Source organism: Ctenopharyngodon idella, chromosome 21 (genome assembly GCF_019924925.1).
Source record: "Ctenopharyngodon idella isolate HZGC_01 chromosome 21, HZGC01, whole genome shotgun sequence".
Lineage (NCBI taxonomy): Eukaryota > Metazoa > Chordata > Actinopteri > Cypriniformes > Xenocyprididae > Ctenopharyngodon > Ctenopharyngodon idella.
The window spans coordinates 4,939,970-4,964,177 of NC_067240.1; the positions used below are offsets into that span (position 1 = coordinate 4,939,970).

The 24,208-nt window shown below is 36.9% G+C and overlaps 2 protein-coding genes across 3 annotated transcripts in view; one reads left to right on the forward strand and one right to left on the reverse strand.

Moving 5' to 3' along the window:
• rpl35 (ribosomal protein L35) overlaps positions 1–14,360 on the reverse strand; it is a 518,047-nt gene extending 503,687 nt beyond the window's left edge. The window contains exon 1 of the mRNA XM_051877897.1: positions 14,348–14,360. Within this exon, the coding sequence (XP_051733857.1) occupies positions 14,348–14,350 (3 nt within the window). The 5' untranslated portion in view covers positions 14,351–14,360. The remainder of the gene's footprint in view (positions 1–14,347) is intronic.
• The window catches only part of olfm1b (olfactomedin 1b), a 33,776-nt gene extending 16,966 nt beyond the window's left edge, over positions 1–16,810 (forward strand). For both annotated transcript variants that reach the window (XM_051877845.1, XM_051877844.1), the window contains exons 4-6: positions 1,741–1,960; positions 5,691–5,797; positions 13,357–16,810. In XM_051877845.1, coding sequence (XP_051733805.1) covers positions 1,741–1,960; positions 5,691–5,797; positions 13,357–14,031 — 1,002 coding nt within the window. In that variant the 3' untranslated portion in view covers positions 14,032–16,810. The remainder of the gene's footprint in view (positions 1–1,740; positions 1,961–5,690; positions 5,798–13,356) is intronic.
• Positions 16,811–24,208: the final 7,398 nt, after the last annotated feature.

Genomic DNA, 24,208 nt, shown 5'->3' on the forward strand with positions numbered 1-24,208 from the left:
TTATTATTCTCATCTTTGCTAGTAGTGCTTAAGTTTTTTTTATTATTACTCTTATTATTTGTCACTATGAATCTTTGGTTTTTGAAGTAATATGCGTTTTGGAAGTAAAGAATTTAATCTTTAACATCACATTGTTGTATGTGAGTTGTAATTTCAGCATGTGTCCCTTTCTGCTGTTGCATTCTAAACGATAACTAATAAAGTCTTTTCCCAATTGTTTACCGTGTTCAGAGCGCTTGATTTCGTCGATAAATGTTTGTAGATCTATCATTTTTATACGAATCTCAGTAGTTTTACTGCAGTTTGGCCTCTGGTCTCTCACTGGCTCTACAAGCACACACGCACACACACACACTTTGGGTTTTCATGTTTTATGGGGACTTTCCATAGACATTATGATTTTTATATTGTATAAACTGTATATTCTGTCCCCTAACCCTAACCCACCTGTACCCATCACAGAAACGTTCTACATTTTTACATTTTCAACAAAAAAAAATCACTTATTACAATTTATAAGCTGTTTTCCTCATGGGGACCAAAAAAAATGGCCAAAAGTATGTGGACACCTAGTTAAATTATTTTCATCTACATAAACTCTAACATATGTATTAAATCAAGGACACTATGTAAAATGCAATTAGCTGAATTTTAGAGTGCTTTTGACCCACTCAAGTACATCAAGTACATAATTTCATAATTACTTCAATAGTCTTTGAAATATGCTTGAATTATTCTGCCAAATGTACTGACAAGCACTTGTGGAGAATTAAAATATGCTTTAAGGTCATTTCTATTGAAACTTGTAAATCATGTATTTAAATATATGTGTAATTATTACACATTTGTAACGATGAAATTGCAATTTTGTACATTTAAAAAAAGTAATATCAAATAACACTCTCAGTTAAAATTATAATCAAGTACTTTGCATGTGCTTTAGTATGCAACATCAAAATAATTCAAACAAAAATTATTAAAACAGAATGATTTAAAATGTACTTTAAAGTAAAACTTTTGACAGTATTACAATGTTCACTTTTTATGTGTACTTAAGTGTGTTAAGAAACATATCTGAAAGCGTTATCTGCAAGTAGTTTTTTAAAAATATTATTTTAAAATTTAAAGTATGCTACAAGTGCACATTCAATAAAAGCACACTTGTTTTATAAGAAAACAGGGCTCTTTTTGCTCTAGCGAGGTTCATAAAGAATTATTTATCTCATCCCATGTTTGGGTCAAATATGGACACAACGGTTGGGGTTGTCTATATTTGACCATATCAAGGATTGAAACAAGCCAGCATTTTTTAGAGTGTAGTTGTCTAACATGGAAGAAACTTGACTGACCTGCACAAAGAAGATTTATGCGATCTTTGGCGCTCACCCGACATCAGTACCTGACCTCACTGACGCTCAGGAGCAAATCACCGCATCCATGTCCCAGCATCTAAATTCCCAGAGGAGTAGAAGCTGTTATAGATGACTAACTCATTATAAATGCTAATGGTTCTGAAATTAAAGCACATATTGATGTGGTGTGTAGGTGTCCACATACTCTGCGGCATATATAGTGAAACTCAATTGCTGTAAACATTTATTTTTAGGAGTTTCCAGACAAACAAACACATTGATTAATGCACACACCCTATTCAACACCTAGACTAGCGAGGGCTCAGACAGGCTTCACAATGTACAAGTAAGCCAGACTTTCCAACTTTCCCACATTACGTATTTGCAGGCCATAAAGGCAAAAATGGCGGAGCTGCGTCCGCTAATCCCCGTACTCGAGGAGTACAAAGCCGACGCCCGGCTGGTTCAGCAGTTTAAGGAGGAGGTGCAGAACTTGACGGCCAGCCTCGGCCTCCTCCAGCAGGAGATGGGAGCCTACGACTACGATGACCTGCACTCCCGTGTGGTTAGTCTCGAGGAGCGGCTACGCGCATGCATGCAGAAGCTCGGTAAGACACACCGTTGACACAGAAATTTACATGTTTTCTCAACATGGTTTAAGCAAGCAGAACATGATCTTGGATTAACACTGTTTATATCTGAGTGTGCAAAATAAGCTTAATCAACAACAGTGGCATAACATCTAGGCACTTTTAATGGAAGTAAATGGAGCCAATCTGTAGCTCTTTCCCTGCCATTGACGGAATTTTCCAGCAAATTGGGGCCAATCCACGGTTAGCGCTAGAGAGGATACAGCTACGGCCAGATTGTCCTACTGGGCATGCGCACATCAATATTGCGTCATTTTTGTCATGCTGAACAACAATTAATTACTGTATTTGCATTACTGTATGGGTAGGTTTAGGGTTGGGGTAGGTGTAGACGTTAATAAAATGAATTTATTGTTATTTTATGGCGAGATTTTGTGTCACTTCTGGCCGTAGCTCTATCCTTCTAGACACAACCGCAATCCACATTTTCACTGTTACACGGTAGGGGCCGCTATTACACATCTTCTGAAAGAGTACAGATCCATACACAGGCGAAGAAGCAGCAGAAACAAGTGATAGAAGCATTGCTTATGCACATGTAAAATAATGAGATTATTAAACATTTAACAACATATCAGAGCGTCCAAATGTTACAGAATGAAATGTGACCCTGGACCACTAAACCAGTTATAAGGGTCATTTTTTTAAAAAAAAATGAGATTTATACATCATCTGAAAGCTGAATAAATAAGCTTTCCATTGATGTATGGTTTGTTAGGACAATATTTGGCCGAGATACAACTATTTGAAAATCTAGACTGTGAGGGTGCAAAAAAATCAAAATATTGAGAAAATCGCCTTTAAAGTTGTCCAAATGAAGTCCTTAGCAATGCATATCCACTCACAAAAATACATTTTTGATATATTTATGGTAGGAAATTTACAAAATATATTCATGGAACATGATCTTTACTTAATATCCTAATGATTTTTGGCATAAAAGAAAAATCGATAATTTTGACCCATACAATCAATGTATTGTTTGCTATTGATACAAATATCCCGTTCGACTTATGACTGGTTTTGAGGTCCAGGGTCACAAATGTCGACCCACGAATAGGACTGTTCAAGCTTTGAGGGTGTTGATGGAAGCGATCTACTCCATATGATTTGATCATCATTCTGAATGTGATCCGGACATTGTCTGACAAAAACACAATTTCTCAGCTTTTTGTTCAAAATGTAGCTTTTTTTTTATGAAACTTGCCCACATTTAAGTGTTGATAAAAAAAGAATGCATGAAGAGCCAGCGGCAAATACCCAAATGACTGGGCTGTTCTCTGTGGGTACACGAGCACTGAATGGCCTGGAGCTCGCATCTGCGAAAGCGTCAAAATAAATAGTAAAACAGACGCTATGTTTAAATATGAGTCGCATATTTAAGGTCTAAATAACTACTGTCTCGCCTAAAAAACTCTTTAAACTACATTTCGTGACAACAACTATAAAAAATATGGTTGATTCGCTTGACCGCCATGACAGTCGCCGCAAGTTATACAAACGGTGAAATGGTACCAGTGCTGATACTGGGAGAATATCGCACAGCTCTCAGCCAATCAGATTCAAGAACCAGAAAGAACTGTTGTAAAAAAAAAATATATATATATAGCCTATTGCATGTTCAGATATTCGTACAACAAAATATTTTGGGGGCCATAAAGGTTTTGTGAAAATGATCAAAAATGCTGGCATCAAAAAAAAAAAAAAACACTGGTGGGGAAAATACACCAAAATCTCATGGTAATTTGTAACTTTTTTGTGGCTAATTTTTGTGCTTCCTTTTTCCCTTTAAAAATCATGTTTTCGATGATTCACATCATACGAATTCATACAAAATCACCATCTTGTAAAATAGTCGTTTGCTTGTGAGATCTGGTCTTAACAATGTTCTCAAAATGTTAACATAAAAACATTATTTATACAGCATTCATTTGTTTTGAAATGTTTTAGTTTTTTTTTAAAAATGTTACTACTTGTTTTAGAATGTTCAGAAAACATTCAAAAGTAACTTTCCCACATGTTTGTAGAATGATAAAATGGAATGTTCCCTTAACATTCGTATAACCAAGAAAAAAACATTTTTTTAAACATTTAAAAAACTGGACATTTGGAACGTTCAGGGAACATTCAGAAATAATGTTTCATAACTTCATGTTAACGTTAGCAAAACGTTCTTAGAACGTTTTTGTCTCTTACTGTATCTATTCTCTCAAATGGGTCTGTTTTTATTTTAGTAGAAGCATCTGAGACATAGTTGATACTTAAATGAATCACAATTGAGAACTCGGTTAAAGTCTCTTGAGCTATAAAAGAGTGAAATTATGCATTCACCATCACAGCTTCCACTTCCCAGCATCCACACACATCGGCATCTGTTCTCTGGTGTGTATCATCTTTCTCTCGTCTACATGCCGAGTTTCTGGAAGAGAAATCTGGGCCAATTTCACTGTACGATCAATATGGCTTTAAAACAACTCTGATTTATCTCTCTGTTTCACACACACTTGAGTTTCATCCATGTGCATCGCTTCTAATGAATATAAAACCTTGACAGGAAAACCAAAGGAATTTCACAAATTCCCATGTACAATTTCATCCCACACGTGACACAAATGAACTTGTATTTGGTCGAGGAGAGGTGCATTACTATTACTTTAAGCGATCAGACTTACGCCACGTCGCCACCACTTACATTTTCATCAGAAATGTAAAAATCTAGTTTCACTTGTTCAAATATAAATCCTCAAATGCCATTTTGATGCAGATTTATCAAAACACATGAATTTAGCAGTCCCACATGTGCTCTTTCCACATGTGAATTTTTTCTGTATGACAAAAATAAATCAATAATCACGCACATTGTTCCATTTCATTGTGTAAGAAGATTGTGTATTTTTCTGCAGATGTGTGTCTGCAGTTTGAGAGAATCAGGGCTTTAGTCTAAAGATAGTAGCGTAATAATTTAGGCCTGTATGTCCCTTCAGACAACAGATTACTCAGTGTGTTAATCTCAAGCATGTGTAAGTGTGTGTGTGTGTGTGTTGAATGCGGGAGGCTGAGCAGGAAAATACACACACAAACTGACACACATACATCACAGTTATTACACTCACTATCAACATCACAGGATGTCAAACACCATCATTTTTGACATTTATCTTGTTTTATCTGCACATCATATTTTCTCTCTCTCTGTCACACACATTAAAACATTCATATGTATTCATATATTATCAATGTAGCTACATTCACCAGCTCGACCCATTTACAGTATGTTACTGTAAGTCAACATGAACATCAAAAAAGCTGTTAGCTTTCTTAATACACATCTTATTGTGTGCAACTGAATATATATATCACATTATGGAACTAAATCTGGTTGTGATCGCCATTTCATGGTGACTTCAAGAAATAAAATTGAAAGTGTTGAGGTGAAAGAAAAACAGAAGCAATTTTTTCTCGCTCTTCGTTGTGAAAGATCATAATGAAGCTCAGTGTGACTCAATTAAAGTATTTAACCAGAATCTTCATTCCAAGATATAAGATTACCACAGTAATTATGACTGAATCAGACTCATCATAATATTACAGCATTAAATCACCAAACTCATTAAATTTGTGTGTGATGGTAAGAAAGTGTGTGTGAGTATATGTGTGTGTAATTAAATGTGTGTTGTGTGTCCTGCAGCTTGTGGTAAGCTGACCGGCATTAGTGATGCAATCACTATTAAAACATCCGGGTCTCGGTTCGGATCCTGGATGACAGACCCCCTCGCTCCTGAAGGAGACACTAGGGTGAGTATAAACGCATATACATATATGTGTATATATGATCAGTTAGATTTTTCTCACAAAGGCTGCATTTATTTGATCAAAAAATACAGTAAAAACAGAAAAAAATGCTAAATATTATTAAAATTTAAAACAACTCTTTTCTATTTGAATGTATTTTAAATTGCAATTTATTTCTGTGATGCAAATCTGAATTTTCAGCATCTTTACTCCAGTCTTCAGTGTCACATGATCCTTCAGAAATCATTCTAATATCATTCTGATTTGCTGCTCAAGAAACATTTGTTATTATTATCAGTATTGAAAACAGTTGTGCTGCGCAGTATTTTTTGCGGAAACAGTGATACTTTTTTCAGGATTCTTTGCTGAATAGAAAATTTATTTGAAATAGAAATCTTTTGTAACATTATAAATATCTTTACTGTCAATTTTGATCAATTTAATGCATCCTTGCTGAATATAGTATGTATATATGTATATTATCTTATGTGAAATGTTGAACACTGTTGAACACTCACTGAACTGATTTCATTTGGTAATGAATATAAGTGTAACTTCCTTGTGTAGGACAAACAGGATTCATTTCTGAGATTCATTAACATGCAGATAGTGGAGGATAGCTGCTTAATTTATGCCTACAGTAAAAACCCATGAGCACATAGCTGCCGGCAACTGCTTCATAACCATGTTGCTTTAGACCAATAAAGAAAAAATAAAACACAGAAAAACAAACCTCAAGGCCGTGCCATCATACACAAATGCAAATATACACGCTTGAGGAAAAACTCACATCCTATACTGTCATTTGCACAGCGTGAAGTTAAACAGCACAAGGAAATTCTTCCTTATGCCTTTGCAGAAAATACTTCATCTAAATATTTAGTCCATCATCAGGATCAGTAAATATCTCATGATCACTGTGCAGTAGATGAATCAGTTCATTCAGACTCAGCTTCAGTGAACCAATTATATTTAATTCAGTGCTTCATTTGAATTAAGACTCATAGATATTCCCAGGAATCAAAGCACTTCCTTTTACTGTATATATGAGCAATATCACACAAGTACCCATGTGATATGGCTGTATATCACAACATGTCCTCCTATCGACAACAGGACACTTTAATTTTAATGCATTGTTTCCTTTTATCTGTGTCAAATTTCAGGTTTTGCATAGCTCAATTGGCAGAGCATTGCAATATATAACAATATGCAATCATGTGATCACGCGATCGTGGGTTCGATCCCAGGGAACGCATGTGCTCATAAAGTGTATATGCACTAAGGGTAGGTTTAGGGTTGGGTTAGGTGTAGTATTTAATAAAAAAAATTAGTTTTGCTAAATGGAAAAAGGACAAATGGTAGGTAAGGGACCATGTAAAAAGTCCACACATTGCATTTAAATGAACACACATTTTGATTGGTAAAGACGGTCATACGTCATTTCATGACGACAGACGTAACACGACACTGTCATTATTTTTACACCAGCTAGAGGGCGCATGACTTTAAAACGTAAATATAGGTTGTAAAAAGGTGCTTGAAAAAACGACCTATAGGGTCATTTTTTGGAGGAGAACAGTCTCGTATATCAGCACGGCTGAGATTCGGCCGTAGGTAATCACAGTGTGCTGATATACAGCCATATTGCACGGCTACTGGTATAATATTTATTGAACAACAATATTTAAATTAACAACAATAGCCATTATAAATGACATTAGGAAATAAACACAATTGTACAGTTTAGTCAAACAAAAGCAGTGCTTTACAGGATGTAAGTTAAATATAGTCTTAATATTCAATTATTAAATTTAACATTGCCCAATTCGATTTGATCAGGAACAAGTAATAGATTAATAAGACCAAAGATTGCCTGTTTTATGTACCCAAAATTAATTATATCTCATGTTTAACGACTATAAACCTGCATTCACATGGGGCGTCGGCGTTAACGCTACTCATTTACTTTGAATGGGTGATGTCACACGTTGCTGAACTGAATTGTGGGTTCCGTCGTGTTGCTCGCAGCAGAAGTTGAAAATTTCTCAACTTTTCAAGTGCCAATACAGGCGTCAGCCAATCAGATCACCTTATGCAATTGCATTCATGCAACACTGGAAAGTAATGCGATTGGCTGTTACTATGACAGTCGCGTCAGCACCAAGCTTCAGACACGCCCTCCATCAAGCGTTGACGCCGATGCCCCGTATGAATGCAGCGTAAGAGCCAGCGGCAAATTCCCCGAAGCACTGGCCGAGATGAAGCTGTTCTCGGCGGGTACATGAGCACTGAATGGCCGCTGACGGCCTGGAGCTCCCATCTCAAAACGTCTAAACAAATTGTAAAATAAGTGCTATGATTAAATATGAGTCACATATTTCAGGTCTAAACAACTACATTCTCACCTAAAAAACTCTTATGACTACAGTTCGTGGTACAACAAATGTAGTATTTGTAAAATACTACAGTTATCACTACAATATTGCACGGCTCTCAGCCAATCAGATTCGAGAACCAGAAAGAACTGTTGTATAAAGTAATAATTCATTAGTTAAATACTGTTGTTTATCGCTATATTTTTGTTGCATTATAATGACTTTTGCACTGGAACAAAAGAATCAAAACAGAACCAGTTCGTAACAAGCATTCATTTACTAGTCGGATGTCTGTGAAGTTGAAGCCAGGTCACTAACACTCACAACGGCACAAGGGGAACATAAGCGAGGCCAAATAATTTTCCACTCGTCTGGGCGTGAAGTGCTCCAGTGGGGCTCGTAATGGAGGGCGCGGAGGGGCTTCTGATAACGGGTGGAGGTTAAGACAGCAGACTCTGGTGGATGAATGAGGCCAGCAGGAAATGAGCGCGAGACGTTCCTGACGGCCTGTGTGTATAAGCCCATTCTAAGCCTAATCTTTTCCCAGAGTGTAAAGAGGGTTTTTGGTGATGTTGTGTGGTCTCATGCAAACCTTTGTATGAAAAAGGGAAGCTGAGTGGCATTGCAGAAGTGTGCTATAACCTTTGACCTGTTTAGCTATTGGGTTACATGTCGTTGTGCTTAAAGATCTGGGCCCGTTACCAAATGTTATAATATGCTTTATGATTTATAACCTCAGGTTGCAAGAGACTGTTCCTGTAATAAATGTCCTGCAAACGGTTTTAGATTAAAGTGTGGGCTAAATGACAAATTGGCAATTAGCTGTTGGCATCCCAGAGCTGCATATGCTTTAACTGGTGCGTTTAAGAAGTATCTCAGCAAGCAGATGTACCAGTTCTTAATGAGAAGTTCAAAATTACTAGTCCCTAGTTATATAAGCATGTCTTTTGTTTCAATTGGTGCTCACTGCAGAGCCAAATGACATCCAGTTCCCTCTCTGGATGTAATGGGTGGAGCTTGACCAAGTCCAACTCCACCTCTGTGGACCTAATGGGCGGGGCTTGACATAATTATGTTTGGGATAGGGTAATGGGAAGGGTTAAGGTGTGGCTGGACCTTCAAGCTCCATCCACTGGCATTGAGCAGCCGATGAATCTTTTGTTTTGCCATTAATGACGTTAAAACACAAAAATTGGATAGCTGTGGGATGCTGATTGGTCAATACAGAGTAACAGTGCTAGTAAATTATTATTGTTTTTAAAAGATTAACAATAGTAATCTAAATGTAAAAACAGGGGAAACGAGCATACACAATTAAATATCCAATATCACCTGATTAAAAGAAATCTCTAATATAAAGTGTAAAAAATCTAAATAATAAAAAACTATCATATCAGCCTATACCAATATGGTACCAGAAAGCATTGTACTTAAATGAATTTGCTTTATAAAAATAACAGTTTAATGTCCTTAACTTTATTCTCGAAGGCCATCTTGTATTATGAACACTCAAAAAAATGAAATTTCACTGTTGTTAGTTTCACTCAAACCACCCTTGTTCACATTACTTAAAAAACTCATGTAACTACATGAACATAATTTAACTGCATTGTTTCAACTAAAAATGAGTATTGTCAGCTTTACTTAATAAGTGTTTGTTCAGTCAACTTAACATTGCTGAGTGAAACGCACAAATTAATGTTGACATAACTAACTGGGCAGTGGATCCGTAGTTCCCAGCATGCTTTGCAAGGGACTGCATTAGGAGAGTAAATTTAGGGATTAAAGTGTTTTCAGTAAAGGGAAAGATGTTATTAGCTCATGTTAGTGTTTAATGTTCAGTTTTATTGGACATTTAGAGGAGTTTCTGTAATGTTTTTGAATTTTGAGGTTACCATTATGCAAAAGTGTGGTGCCTGTATTTATGCTGTGAGCAGGCATGTTTAGGATGGAATTTCTGCTCTCAATTCAATTGAGTTTGTTCAATTAGTTATTTTTTTGAGTGCTTTTTGTAGAGAAAATAGTTCATTTAATAAGGTAAATTAAGTCAATAAATGTGTTCACCTTACGTAATAAACATAACATTATTAAGTAAACTGCACATGTAAATATTATGTAACAGTGCCATTCAAATGATTTGTATTTACTCAAAGAAATTTTGTCAGCTTTACTTGAAATTCTTTTGTTCATACAACTAAATTGTTATTTGTACAAATTACTCAATATAGTTCCGTGGAACCACTTGACAGTTCTTTTTTAAGTAAATCCAACAATTCATTATTTTGAGTGAATATAGTCATGTCAAATTTATTTCTACAGTGCTTTTCAGAAAATACATATTGTTTCAAAGTTTCACAGATTAGAGCTGGTATAGTTATATATAGCTTGTGTGTCACGCAGCATCTTTTAGCTGTGACTGTATTCACATTTAGTTCTTATAATGTATTGTTTTAACAGTGCCAGTTGTGGAAGGAAAAACATCTGACATCTGTCTGACATTTTGCAAAGAATTATAATGTACAGCAGACTGGAAAATATAAAAGAATAAGAAATAGTCTAATATAAAACTACACAAGCAAACCCCCCCAACAAACCCAAGATGCCATTAAAGTGATGCCTTGCACAAGCTAGTTCCTCCGAAACCCATAAATGCAGTAGAGCAATTATAAATCAAGCTAGAGAATATATAACCTTCATTCACACCCACAGGCCCGGTTTTAGTGCTTTTCCCCCTCCCTCTTGTTCGTGTTTTTCTCACACTTTTGGGTTGGAGGCTCTTGTTCTCAAAGATTGATGAGACCGTAGGCCGTATGTGTGAGACAGACAGAGCATGGAGAGAGACGTATGTGTGTGTGTGTGTGTGTGTGTGTGTGGGAGTGAACAATAAGCAATATCTCAGAGCGGTTTTTGGCTCTTCAAAGATAAAAAGCTTTGGCACAGCAGTGTGTTTCTGTCAGAGATACCAAGCAGAGATGGAGCAGTATTCAATGTCTGCATGAGCATTTAGTTAAAGCCTGAACAAACACCCTGTGACTGACTAGTATGGTCAAATTTTAATGCTGCGTTCCATATTCTGATCATATTCCTATTTGATATCTCCAACTTTTGACCACAAAGCTATTCTGTGACTTCATTCTCAAAAGCTGATGTATATAGAAATAAAATTGCAATGCTACCAGAAGCTTTACAAATCAACAAAAAGTGTCCTGACATCACATGTTCAGTTATACTAACATTTACTCTACAAATACACTATTATCATTAGAGAGGATTACCATGTTTTACAAAACCAAATGTTTGCTTTTATTAGCATTAAATGTTGGACATTTGAGTCACTGAAGCAATTTATTTGCATGAAATGAAGTTATTTGGTATATATACACAGTAAATCTATTAGAGATGCACCAATGAACCGGCCGATAATCGGTATCGGCCGATAAAAGCAGGCTCTATTTGACCCTATAAATCTCCCATAGCTCAAGCCAGGGTTGCAAGGTTTGCAGGTTTTACCTACATTAAACATGAATTGTAGCGCCCCCCCTTTTTCCATAAGAAAATCAAACTATCGGTATCAGTATAATGTTGTTCCAGGATCAACAAAAATGTTGACCCAGGAACATTTTGAACTCAGCAAAATCAGGTTATGCATCGGCAGATACCATTCTGAATCATTGGATCAATCATTGGATCGGTGCTCTCTCTCTATATATAGTATTTATATATACTTTGAGTAAATAAAATTTATTATATAGCACATATAAATACAGAAAAGCTGACCAAAGAATTAACTAATAATATTACTAATTTTACATGGAAAAATGACCAGAACCTGACCCCAAAAAAATCATCTGTTTGCAAGTTCTGTTGGGATCGGAACGGAAAAGAGACCTCTCATTCTAGTTTAGAGCTGGCAGAGCATTTTCTGAAAAACTACCAGATAGTATAAAGTTTAATGGTGTTATTTTGTGTTATTTTGGTGTTAGCCAAAGGATGAACATCCTCAGCTGATTCTTGGCACTTTCTTCAACTCTTAAGTCTATCTTAGGGGTTTATAATCGCCACTTCTGCCCAGGACTCGCTCACCGAGAGTATTAACACACTGTTCGTTGTAAAGCTTTGGAACAGTTTATATTGTGAAAAATGCTGTTAAACTACAATAAGATCTAATCAAATGTTATTGCTGCAGCCATACAGTGAACAACTGTGGCTGGATTTCAAAAGAAAGGGTGTGTCGAATGTTCCAACATGCAGAATAGAGTGTGTATGTTGATATATACAGTAGATGTTGTTTACTGCCTCGTGCCTCCTATAGAGCGCACACAGACATCCCGCTGGGCCACGAGGCTCTGGAATATTCCATAAGCGTGACTGCTCCCTTTCCATTCCCTCACCGAGAAACAGAAGCCCCAGCCATGCTGGGAATTCTCCACGGAGAGTCGGCTTTTATCCGGAATGATCTGGAATTATCCCCATAGGGTTCGTAATGCCTGGCACACAGCAACTTCCTGGCTGTCAATTTTCACCGCCTGCGTTCTGCCACAGCCAGGGGAAGGATGGACACCTTCAGTCTCGAATTTAATTAAGACCTCGCTGAACATGTCCTGCTGTGCTGGCAAATTCATGCCAGAACAAAAAAATCTAATGCAAGCACAGACAAAATAAAGAACAACTTGACCCACTTTGATTAAATAGTATGTAGTTCAACCTTCCGTACTATATATCAGATGATTACTATGTAGTCTACCAGTTTAACTAGCAAAGAATCTATCTATCTATCTATCTATCTATCTATCTATCGATCTATCTATCATCACACTTTCAAACAAGACTTTGTCAAGCCAACATTCAAAGTCTTCTTGACAGACATTCAAATCTGAATTTCAATTCAAGTTCCTGTTTACTACCTCATTTTTATTTCAAATTAAATTCAAAATGATTCATAACCCTGAGAAACATCGTAAAAACATTAGATTCATGTATATTCTGACTAAAAAACATCTGCTGCATGTTGTTCTAACAACATATTACACATGAGCAAATACAAAAAATGACATCTTCCAAATGAAAATTAATGCACATCTGGTCAGCATACTTGTGCTATCAGGGATGTGTCTCATTAACTCAATTGCTTGTATTGTTAGTCATTTATATGAATTAATCACTTGCTCTCTCACTTCTGTTCAGGTGTGGTACATGGACGGTTACCATAACAACCGCTTTGTACGGGAGTACAAGTCTTTGGCGGACTTCATGACGTCGGATAACTTCACGTCTCACCGGCTCCCGCACCCTTGGTCCGGGACGGGTCAGGTGGTCTACAACGGCTCCATCTATTTTAACAAGTTCCAGAGTAACATGATCATCAAGTTTGACTTCAAGACCTCCACCATTAGTAAGTCTCAACGTCTGGACAACGCAGGCTACAGCAACACCTACCATTACGCCTGGGGAGGACACTCCGACATCGACCTCATGGTGGATGAGGGCGGGCTCTGGGCCGTGTACGCCACCAATCAGAACGCGGGGAACATCGTCATCAGCAAGCTCCACCCGCTGACCCTGCACATCATCCAAAGCTGGACAACCAATCACCCGAGGCGCAGTGCCGGGGAGTCGTTTATGATTTGCGGGACGCTGTACGTGACCAACGGCTACTCGGGAGGGACGAAAGTCTACTATGCCTACCACACCAACTCCTCAACATACGAATACATCGATATCGTTCTGCAGAACAAGTACTCACATATATCCATGCTGGACTATAACCCACGAGATCGCGCGCTATATGCCTGGAATAACGGACATCAGGTCCTCTACAATGTTACTCTTTTCCATGTCATCCGCTCGGAGCAGCTGTAACCATGGAGGATTTAGTTTGGAGAATCTGAAAGGAACATAAAACTGAACCTAAGACAATCCTTTGGAATGTTCTTCAACAGATTGTTACAACACTGCAAAAAAAAAAAAAAAAAAAAAAGATGTTCTTCCTCAGTATTTTTGTCTCGTTTGCCAATATAAATATCTAAACACTCTTAAATCAAGATACATTTACTGGAGATGCAAAATGAATGCAACATGAATTCAAATTTAAATATTCGACATGACACAAGGAATCCATAGATGCCATGATCACGATTTTCTGACAAACTGTTCAAAAGTTATAAGCAAAAATAGCCATTTTTCAGATCTCATGACCTGTAAGTGGCACTGTTCCCAAATTTGGCATGAACCCTCAGATCATGGATCCGATGAAGCGTACCAATTTTTGTTTTGATTGCTCAAAGTTTGGCCGAAATACAGTCTCTGAACCAATTTTGAACTCGTTAAGTTAAGTAAGCAACATCATAACTGAATACTGTACGAATACTGTACTCTCAAAACTGAATACTGTACTCTTCAAAATGGCCAATACTGTAATAGGTGGAGTCTTAATGTAAGATGTTGAATGTGATCAGCATGAAGAGTGGAATCAGGTGTACTAAGTTTAATTTTTCTAAAGCAATGGGTTCAAAAGTTATACAATTTAGAAAAGTGAATTTTTGAACTTGTTTTGGCGCTATAGAGTTGGTCCTAGAGACTCCAAAATTGGTCAAATAACTATTCATTACCATCTCTACAATTGTGCCAAATTTCATAATTTTCTCATATTCTGCTCATAGGGCTGCCATAGACACCCCATACAGAAGAAGAATAATACTGAGTGAAGAAAACAAGACTTCTTATTTTGTGTTATTTTGCATCTACAGTAAAAGTATCTTGACATAAGAATGTTTAGATATTTGAACACAAAACAAGACAAAAATACCAAGTAAGAAACTATTTTTTGCAGTGAAAAAATGCTATGCTGAATGAAAACTGAACCATTTAAAGAACAATAGACATGTGAATGGAAAATAAGAAACAAAATCATGAACAGATGCCAAAAAAAAAATGAAATAAATAAAGCCACGCCTTTCTTTTTTTTACAAAAAAAACTTTTTCTTTCTAGGACACTGTCTGGTCAGAGGTTTTCCAGTAGCACTAAAAAGACATGCTTTTCTGCACACTGAAATATGGAGAACATTGGGATTAGTTACGGACTAGTAGCCCATGTGGACTACTCAACCCTTTCCTTGTGCAGGAAAACCGATGGTGCTTCACTCGGCAAACTAACTCGGTCGGCTACCAGTCTGTGCAATGTCATAAGTCTAACTTGTGTGCTTTGCAGAGCTCATTTCTTTAGATAAATCAGAAAAAAACATGACTGGCTGAAGGCGCTGACTGTTGAAAGCTCTGTTGTCGTTCAAAGGACTCTTGTGAGATTTTACTTGAACTTCTCTGCGATCAAGTTCCCTAAATGTGGACCATATCATGATATTTTATAACGACCTACATGTATGTAGCACCTGAGAACAGACCAAAGCGTGCTATTAAAGTCAACATGAACTCAAAATTCACCCTCTTTACAGTTTCAATCACACTTTCTTAACCCTCTGGAGTCTGAGGGGGATTTTGTGCCCTGGAGATGTTCCGACATCCCTTAACATTTGTGCTTATTTCAATGACTTATAACATTTTAATGGCTAAAGTCTGTATTCAGCACAAACTCTGCTACAATAATATGTGAGCAGCATGTATGTAAAAGTTTGTCTTTTTGAGAAAATGACGTTTATGTGTGGTTAGTGAAAAAACTGTTTAAAGTCACTGAAATAAGCACAATTGTTGTACCTTTTATCAAAAAATCTCTGAAACAACTTTCCTTTTCGGATGACATCACCAAGAACTCTTATTTTTCACCCCTCCCCCCAATTGTCCATTTTTTTAGGATAAAAATCAAGTCTCGTCCTGCATTTTTCTCACTGAATATCCTGTTAATCACAGGAACACATCACATCAATAAAATGGGTTGCGAACATCATTTCATGTTGACTTTAAACCTCCTCTGGTGAGAATATCACCATTCAGGCTACCGATACACACTTTGTTGTGCTTGTAAATGGATGTCAGCTACATCTGCATCATGGTTGCTATGATTCATGTAACAGATGTGCAGTTTTTACTAGCAGATGGTTCAGGTACAATCTTACTCCGAATTAGTCTCTGTGCTGGTGAATTCTTGTAAAATGATTTCTTTAGTTTTGCATGAGCAGTTTCTACATGCCCAGATGTGCTTAAAGGAATGTTTACCTGTATGATGGGTTGGGGTTGGTTATAATCTTTAGAAACCTGGGAATTAAAAAAAAAAATGCTTGTTTCTATCTGGTTTGTTTCGAGTGGCTTGTTTCTTAACACCCATTCTTGATTTTTGTAGATTTACAGTTTGATGTTTTTTGTAATATAGTACCGTCTGCTTGGGTGATGCTTCAGTGTCTTTGTTTTAGTTTAAAGGTGTTAGAAAGCCACATTTCTGTCACAAAAACTCAAAAAAGATCGATATCAGAATGTAAGATGTCACTTTAGAAGACATCTAAAATATGAATATGAAACTATGACGTCATTGAGCAGTCTATTATGTAATGTAAACATTTTAACAAGGTCTTATAAAGAATTAGCTGAACCTAATTCCAGTTTTCTTTATGCGCTTAGCTGGATGTGTGTTGTACCCACAATACTATGATTCTTATCAATAAAAGGGGATTTATATCCTGATGTCATTCTGTATTGATCTCTGAGTTTGTTTCTTCATAGGGTCAAAAGTTTTATGTTGAAAGAAACTAGCAACAAAGCTATGGGATGCATGGTTTGCACTCATCAAGCTGTTTAGCTAGCTAAAATAACCTTGATTACCCAGCTTCATCAGCAATATAATATTGTTTGATAAGCTTCATTAGCTAAGTTTTGCTATTAAACATGCAGAGGACAGGGTCAATTAAAGTTCACGAACACATTTCTGGATTAAACTGCTAAAACGCTCTTACCATGATCCAGATCCAGATTGATCAAAGTTTATCTTTCTATTTCCTATTTTAAGCCCATGTCTGACAAAAACTGTAATGATTATTACTGTTATCATACAGTACAAACCACAGTCGAAGCCCAGCAGGCACAAAACGCTTTGACAATGTTGCATTTTGGTTGCAATTACAGTAACATCACAGTAAAACATCCTAGCAACCACGTCTAAACTACAATGCAGATAATATGACAGTTGTTTATGGGTCATTGACGGATAAGATTTTAAAAAGTGTAAAAAAACAAAAACATAATGGAGATATAATTAATTTTGAAGTTTTATTAAGTGTTAACAATGAGATTATGTGGATTTTATAATCTATTAACACGTTATTAACACATTTTATAATCTATTAATTCGGTTTAACCAAAATTTCGGTTTTACCAAATGACACTTTTACCGAATGACGATATTTTCAAACAATGCTAACAGGATGATATCTAGCTAGCTGGCAAAAGGACAATCAAAACATTTTATATTTAGTGCAAATTTTTAAAATATTTCAACATTTTCCATGTTTTATAGCGGTTGTACCGAATGACCTGATGTTTCGGGACATGCATATGATAAAGAGATAGTTAGTTACTTTGCTTCACGACTATGTGGTCCTTTGCAGGTGTCTGAATGATGTCACAACCTGTCACATGATATTGACCGCATGACTTGATCCAAAATGGTCCCTTTATATTGGTTACTCCGAATGACATCAATGAAATTCATTTTTCCAGACATTCTTTCTCATAACAAAGCGACTTCTACACATTATTTTAATACTATTTTGCACTATGTTGATATATGATGTTATAAAATCATGCCAGAATAAAAAATATATACATTTATTACATTTTAAGATATTTTAATCACTAATGAAATGGCTGTATTGGTCTTTGGACGGTTAACCCGAATGACCTTTTGACACTTCAAAATCTTTAAAATACATCTATATGTAGCAAAATATAATTAAAACCTTTTGGATTCAATAAAAGAGATCTAGTTGTACTACCTTACATACTTTGGATGTCATATCTTTGTTTTTGTTTTTATTATTAAGACAAAAAAATGACCCGTCACGTCTTTGACCCATATATTATTTGCAGAAATCATATAGCTTTAAATCATATAGCCTTGACATGATTGGAAATAGCAAATTATGACAGAAATATAAGACAATAACGCCTCATATTTAATCTCGGTTACTCATTTTCTTTCACCAACACCATTTTATCTTTTAATTTAACATTTCATTTTGAAAGATACGTGTTACTGAGACTGTCGGAGATTATATTTTGTAAATAAAGTGGCAAATTATGTTTTTTTGCACTGGAGTCACATGGATTACTTTAATGATGTCTTTACTTCCTTTCTGGGACTTGAAAGTGGTAGAGTTGTATGGACTGTCAAAAGAGGGACAGGAAGCTCTTAGATTTCATCAAAAAGATCTTCATTTGTGTTCTGAAGATGAACGAAAGTCTAACGGGTTTGAAACGACATGAGGGTGAGTAATAAATGACAGAATTATTATTTTTGGGTGAACTAAACCTTTAACTTTGTAGGATACCAAAACCAACATTAAAACAACCTTTTCACAGCAAAGTTTTTACAACATACTTGAGCTTGAGCCCACATGGGGCATAATGTAGCAATGACTAGCTCAACTAAAACATTGCTGAGCGTTGCTAGTTTTTGTTTTTCCTGTTGAGTGCCCCAATTATATTAAAATTATACACTTTGCAGACACTTTCCAAACCAAAATGTAAGTGGTAACCTACACAAATCACATTACTGCCACCCAGTAGGACAGGAAGAATTACAAAATGCTAAACTGGCTAAGCTAGTTTCAAAAAGGTTAAAAAGGCAGGAGTGAACATGGTCTTAATATTTTTACTGTATGAAGTAAAATATTATTGATGTTTTTGTGGAGTGGAATGGTAGAAGCAGATACTAATACTACAGAAACAGTAATGATTTTGGAAAAGACAATGAGTTAGCATCTACTTAAACTTGTTTTTCAACAACAAAATCACTATTCCATCCTAAATTAAGATGCTAATGTTATGCCTACGCCTATCATTATGTAAAATATCAATGGCTATTTGTTGTTGCAATCTGAGATTTATAGCTATTTTCTGTTTGTGTTTTCATGTCAAACACCCACTTTTTACCATACAAATAATTGTTAATGGATAAAATCAAGTCCTGTCCAACATTTTTTACTGCTTAAGTAGGAAATACTTCACATCACTGAAGTCAAATGAGTAGCAAATTCAGTTTTATGTAGATTTTTTTTTTAAATCTAGAGGAACAGTTCCACCTTTTAAGTTAATAATGGAATTGGCAGTAATGCAGTGTGCAGACACAGCATCGCATGAATATAAGAGACCTGAGGCAATGACCCCTCGTGTCCTGATGAAAATATGATGGGATTTGGGCAAAAAGCATTAGACATTCAGAAATAAAAACTATCATCCCTCTATCTCTCTGGAAACAGCCTGGAAAAGTCAAGCGCTTCTTTCTGTATCTCTCTTCTTTTCTTTTTCTCTTTCCTTCTCCATTTAGATAGCTTTTTTATCTCTCTCATGTGGGTTTTACAGTTTCTCTTTCGGTAAAGTTTAACGATAAATGTATAAACTGCTAATTCCTCCCTTCCCCCTTCTCTCATCCTTCATCTCTCTCTCTCTCTCTCTCTCTCTCTCTTTCCTCCTGCAAGCTGTCTGTCCTGTCATCCTCTCCCCCTTCCCGTTCTCTCTCATTTGATGTTTCAATCGATGAATAAATGATTGTTTCTATTCTGAGCTGCTCGGTCTGGGAGAAATGGAGAGAGAGAGATTGAACAAAATACAGAGCGAAATAACAGACTCTCTCTGAGTGAAACAATGTGCCGTCATTTGGACTGAATCAATCTACATCCTAAACAGGGCAAAAAATTCTGCTCTCCACCTCAGCTCTTCTCTTCACATCTGTCATCTCCCACCTCTTCATCAATCACTCTTTCTTTCACCGTTTTCTCTCCCCGCCAGCCTGTTAGACCACGGATGTCTCACTTGTGGCCCGCGGGCCAAATCCGCCCCGTCAATCATTTTTACACAGCATGTCAATACATGAGAGCACTCCGTGTGCTAAACTCAGCAGTCGTCAATTAGCGGATTGCGGCACAGATCCAGACTGTGTTTAAGGTCTTTCTGGCCATAGTTTAACTATAGTTTCTCATCCATGAACTTTAAAGGTCCACTGAAGTGCCTTGGAATGCTCAGCATTATTCAGTGTGTTGAAATAATTTCCACTGAAACAGGAAGACAGGGCGGGACATATCGAACAGCTCCTCCCCTTTTTTAAAATAGCTCACAGCTCGGCCAGAGCCGTTGAGCTTGGTAAAACCTCAGTTTCCTTCTAATCTCTAACCATTTCTCCTCCTAATCTCCTCCATATCGCTTTATAATAAAGCATTCTGTGCAGAATTTAAATGGGTCTGATACGTTTTGTGGTCTGCACCGACTCGTGGATATGATCCGCTCTGTGCTCTCATGTCTCAGGACCAGAGCTGCGGCAATTCACGTGACACTGACATGAAACCAAACTTCATTCGCCTAATTGGAAAGCATATTTACACTGTCTGAATCATTCCCTGTCCCCTATATATGTGGCATTCACCATGTAGAAAATTGTAAATGTGTGAACAAGTGACTAATTGTAGCCACAGCTTCAGCATCTGTAGGGGGGTGGGGCGCGAGCTCACACACAATTCAGCAAATGGAGGGAACAAATTAGTAAATCGTGCATGCGGTTTAGCAAATGGAGGGAACGAAATAGTAAATTGTGCGCGCGATTTAGCAAATGGAGGGAACGAAATAGTAAATCATGCGCGCGATTTAACAAACGGAGGGAACGAAATAGTAAATCATGCGCGCGATTTAGCAAATCGAGGGAACGAAATAGTAAATCATGCGCACGATTTGGCAAACGGAGGGAAAGAAATAATAAATCGTGTGCATGATTTAGCAAATCGAGGGAACGAAATAGTAAATCATGCGCACGATTTAGCAAATCGAGGGAACGAAATATTAAATAGTGCGTGCAATTTAGCAAACGGAGGGAAAGAAATAATAAATCGTGTGCACGATTTAGCAAATCGAGGGAACGAAATAATAAATTGTGCGCACGATTTAGCAAATCGAGGGAACGAAATATTAAATTGTGCGCGCGATTTAGCAAACGGAGGGAAAGAAATAATAAATCGTGTGCACGATTTAGTAAATCGAGGGAACGAAAGAGTAAATTGTGTGTGCAATTTAGCAAATCGAGGGAACGAAATAGTAAATTGTGCACGCAATTTAGCAAATGGAGGGAACGAATTAGTAAATTGTGCGCACGATTTAGAAAATGGAGGGAGCGAAATAGTAAATCGTGCACACAATTTACTTTTTTTCCCTGCATGTCATGTGCAGGGCTCCGTATAATTAACACTTAAGTAGTGAGTAATAATAATTAACTACATGTACTAACTATAGGTTTGATAAGGGTTTGGTTTCGGGTTAGTTGCATGTAATTATGCATAATTTATAGTTATTACTACAGTAACTACATGTAACGTGTAATAAGGACACTGTAAAATAAAGTTAAGACAGGTGTGTGACAGGGCAAGTTATGAAAATGTTATTTCTTAATGTTCTCTGAATGCTCAAAACATCCACCTTTGAAAATTGTCCACACTGTATATACTTCTCATATGCAATTCAGCGATCCACCCCACCCCACCCCACCCCACCCCACAGGTTGCCAGATTTCCGAGTGTGATGTCAGGCAGATTAATCTCAGCATTATGATTTTTGCCAGACTGTTGCCTGAGTAACACCTGCTCTCCTCATTATTCAAGCGGCCTCCAGATTGAGTCTCCTCATGCACCTGTTGAGCGGGATTTCTGGCTTTAATCAGAGAGCAGATGAGAGCTGCTGAAATGAGCTGATATTTATGCCACATCTGGATAAAAGCCACGTCCTGAGACGACACTGAACACATACACACACCTGTCAGCACTGGACATTAACCATTTACATTCACATTCAAGTTCACTAGTGCGATTTATGACAGTCGTGACCAAAGTCAGAGACTGGGAAAATGCTGCTTTAGTTTATAAATCTTTTTTGCGCCATTGGTGCAACATGTCAAGTTCAATTTTTAAAATGTGTAAATAGACTTTTGTATCTTGTTTTAAATAAATAAATAAATAAATAATGAAGCATGCACTGCTGTTCAAAATGTGTGGTCAGTAAGGCTAAAGTATTAAGAGAAATTAATACTTTATTTAGCAAGAATACATTAAATTGATCAAAAATAACATTTATAATGTTACAAAAAGATTTCTGTGTATCAAACATATTAAGCAGCACAACTCTTTTCAACATTGGTAAAAATAATAAATGTTTCTTTAGCAGCAAATGATTTCTGAAGGATCACGTGACACTGACGACTGGAGGAATGATGCTGAAAATTCAGGTTGATCACAGGAATTAATTACATTTTAAAATATATTCAAATAGAAAATACATTTTTTTAATTTTTAATTGATATGTGTTTAATTAGTGCTTTTAAAATTATTTGAACCTTCCATACTGGTAGTTTAATTGCATATTTGATTGAATTACATTTTATCTCTCAATCTTCTAACTGTGTGTCTGTGTATTCCCCATCTGTCCTTCTCTTATTGATAGTGTATTTCATCTAAAATCTCATCACTTCACCAAGGGATTGCTCTGCATCTAAACACACACACACGCGCGTCTCTTTCTCTCACCTTAATGTGACAGACGCAACCATCGGCAGCTATGAATAATCAATGAACTCCATCTGTTCATGTGAGACCTGAGGAAGAGAATGAACTCACACACACCTAATGTCTACATCTCTGTACAGATGTGTGTGTGTGTGTGAGAGAGAGGCTGCAGGCCACATCATTGTCAGAGCAACTCTATTAGTCAAAAAGACAAGCTGACAACATTAATTGATGAGAATATAATCAAATTTCCATTTCCTGCAAATGAGCTTATTAATCTACAGAGGAAGCAAACATTTACTCCTTATTTTCATATGCAAAGCATCTCATGTGATGTTGTTTGTGTATGAATGGACCCCTTCGGGTTAGGTGAGCCCTGCGCAGCGTGTGTGTGTGTGTGTGCGTGTGTGTGTGTGATGTCGATGTGCCCTGTGGCTGCTGCAATAGCCAATGGGTTTCAAATGGAAATCAGTTACACTTACAACACTTAAAGTATTTCCCTTGACATACACCATGTGTGTGTGCTGACGCAATCCTGTGATGTTCAATAAAAAGCATTCACCACGGACAATGGTAATAGAGACACGTCAGAACACACATCAGCTGAAGCTGCTGGACACAGATGGTTCATTATGATTCCTGAGCATACACCATCTGACAACAACTCTAAATCATCCATCCTCGTCTCAATAACCTGCCCATTGCCTTTGACATCACGAGATCCTTCTGTCCACCCTCTCTAAACTTGACATCAGAGGATCCGGCTTCATATGAGATCAAGGATATCTAGCATTGTCCAAAGTTATACACTTCACCAGGGCTCGACATTAACACCCACCCACCGACCCACCAAATGCGGGTGATTTCAGCAGTGGTGTGTAACGTAGTCACTCCTAATAGCCACTTTGGCAGGTTGAATTTTATATATAATATATACATTTTTCAATTGTAGTCATTTAAAAAGGCATCTGAAATAATAAACTAAGTGCAATGTAGAGTTGTCAAAAATATTGATACATATCGATACTGAAATATCTGAAACACTTCCAATACTCATTTTCTGCAGAATAGATACATGATACCAGCGGTTCTTTCTCTCTCTCTCTCATTTCTCCAGCAGCGAGTTGACACACAAACCCGCCTCCCCTCACTCACTTGTTTCATTTGCTCCAGATGAATATTGTTGATGTTACAGGACTTGAATTTCAACGTAAGTTTACTCATTTCCGCAGATTTTGTGCTCACACCCAAAGTGCGTGCACATAAAGCGGCCACATAAATCTTGACGAGTATTCACGTAAACACAGTCAGTTAAGTGAAGGAAAACAGTTGAGAAA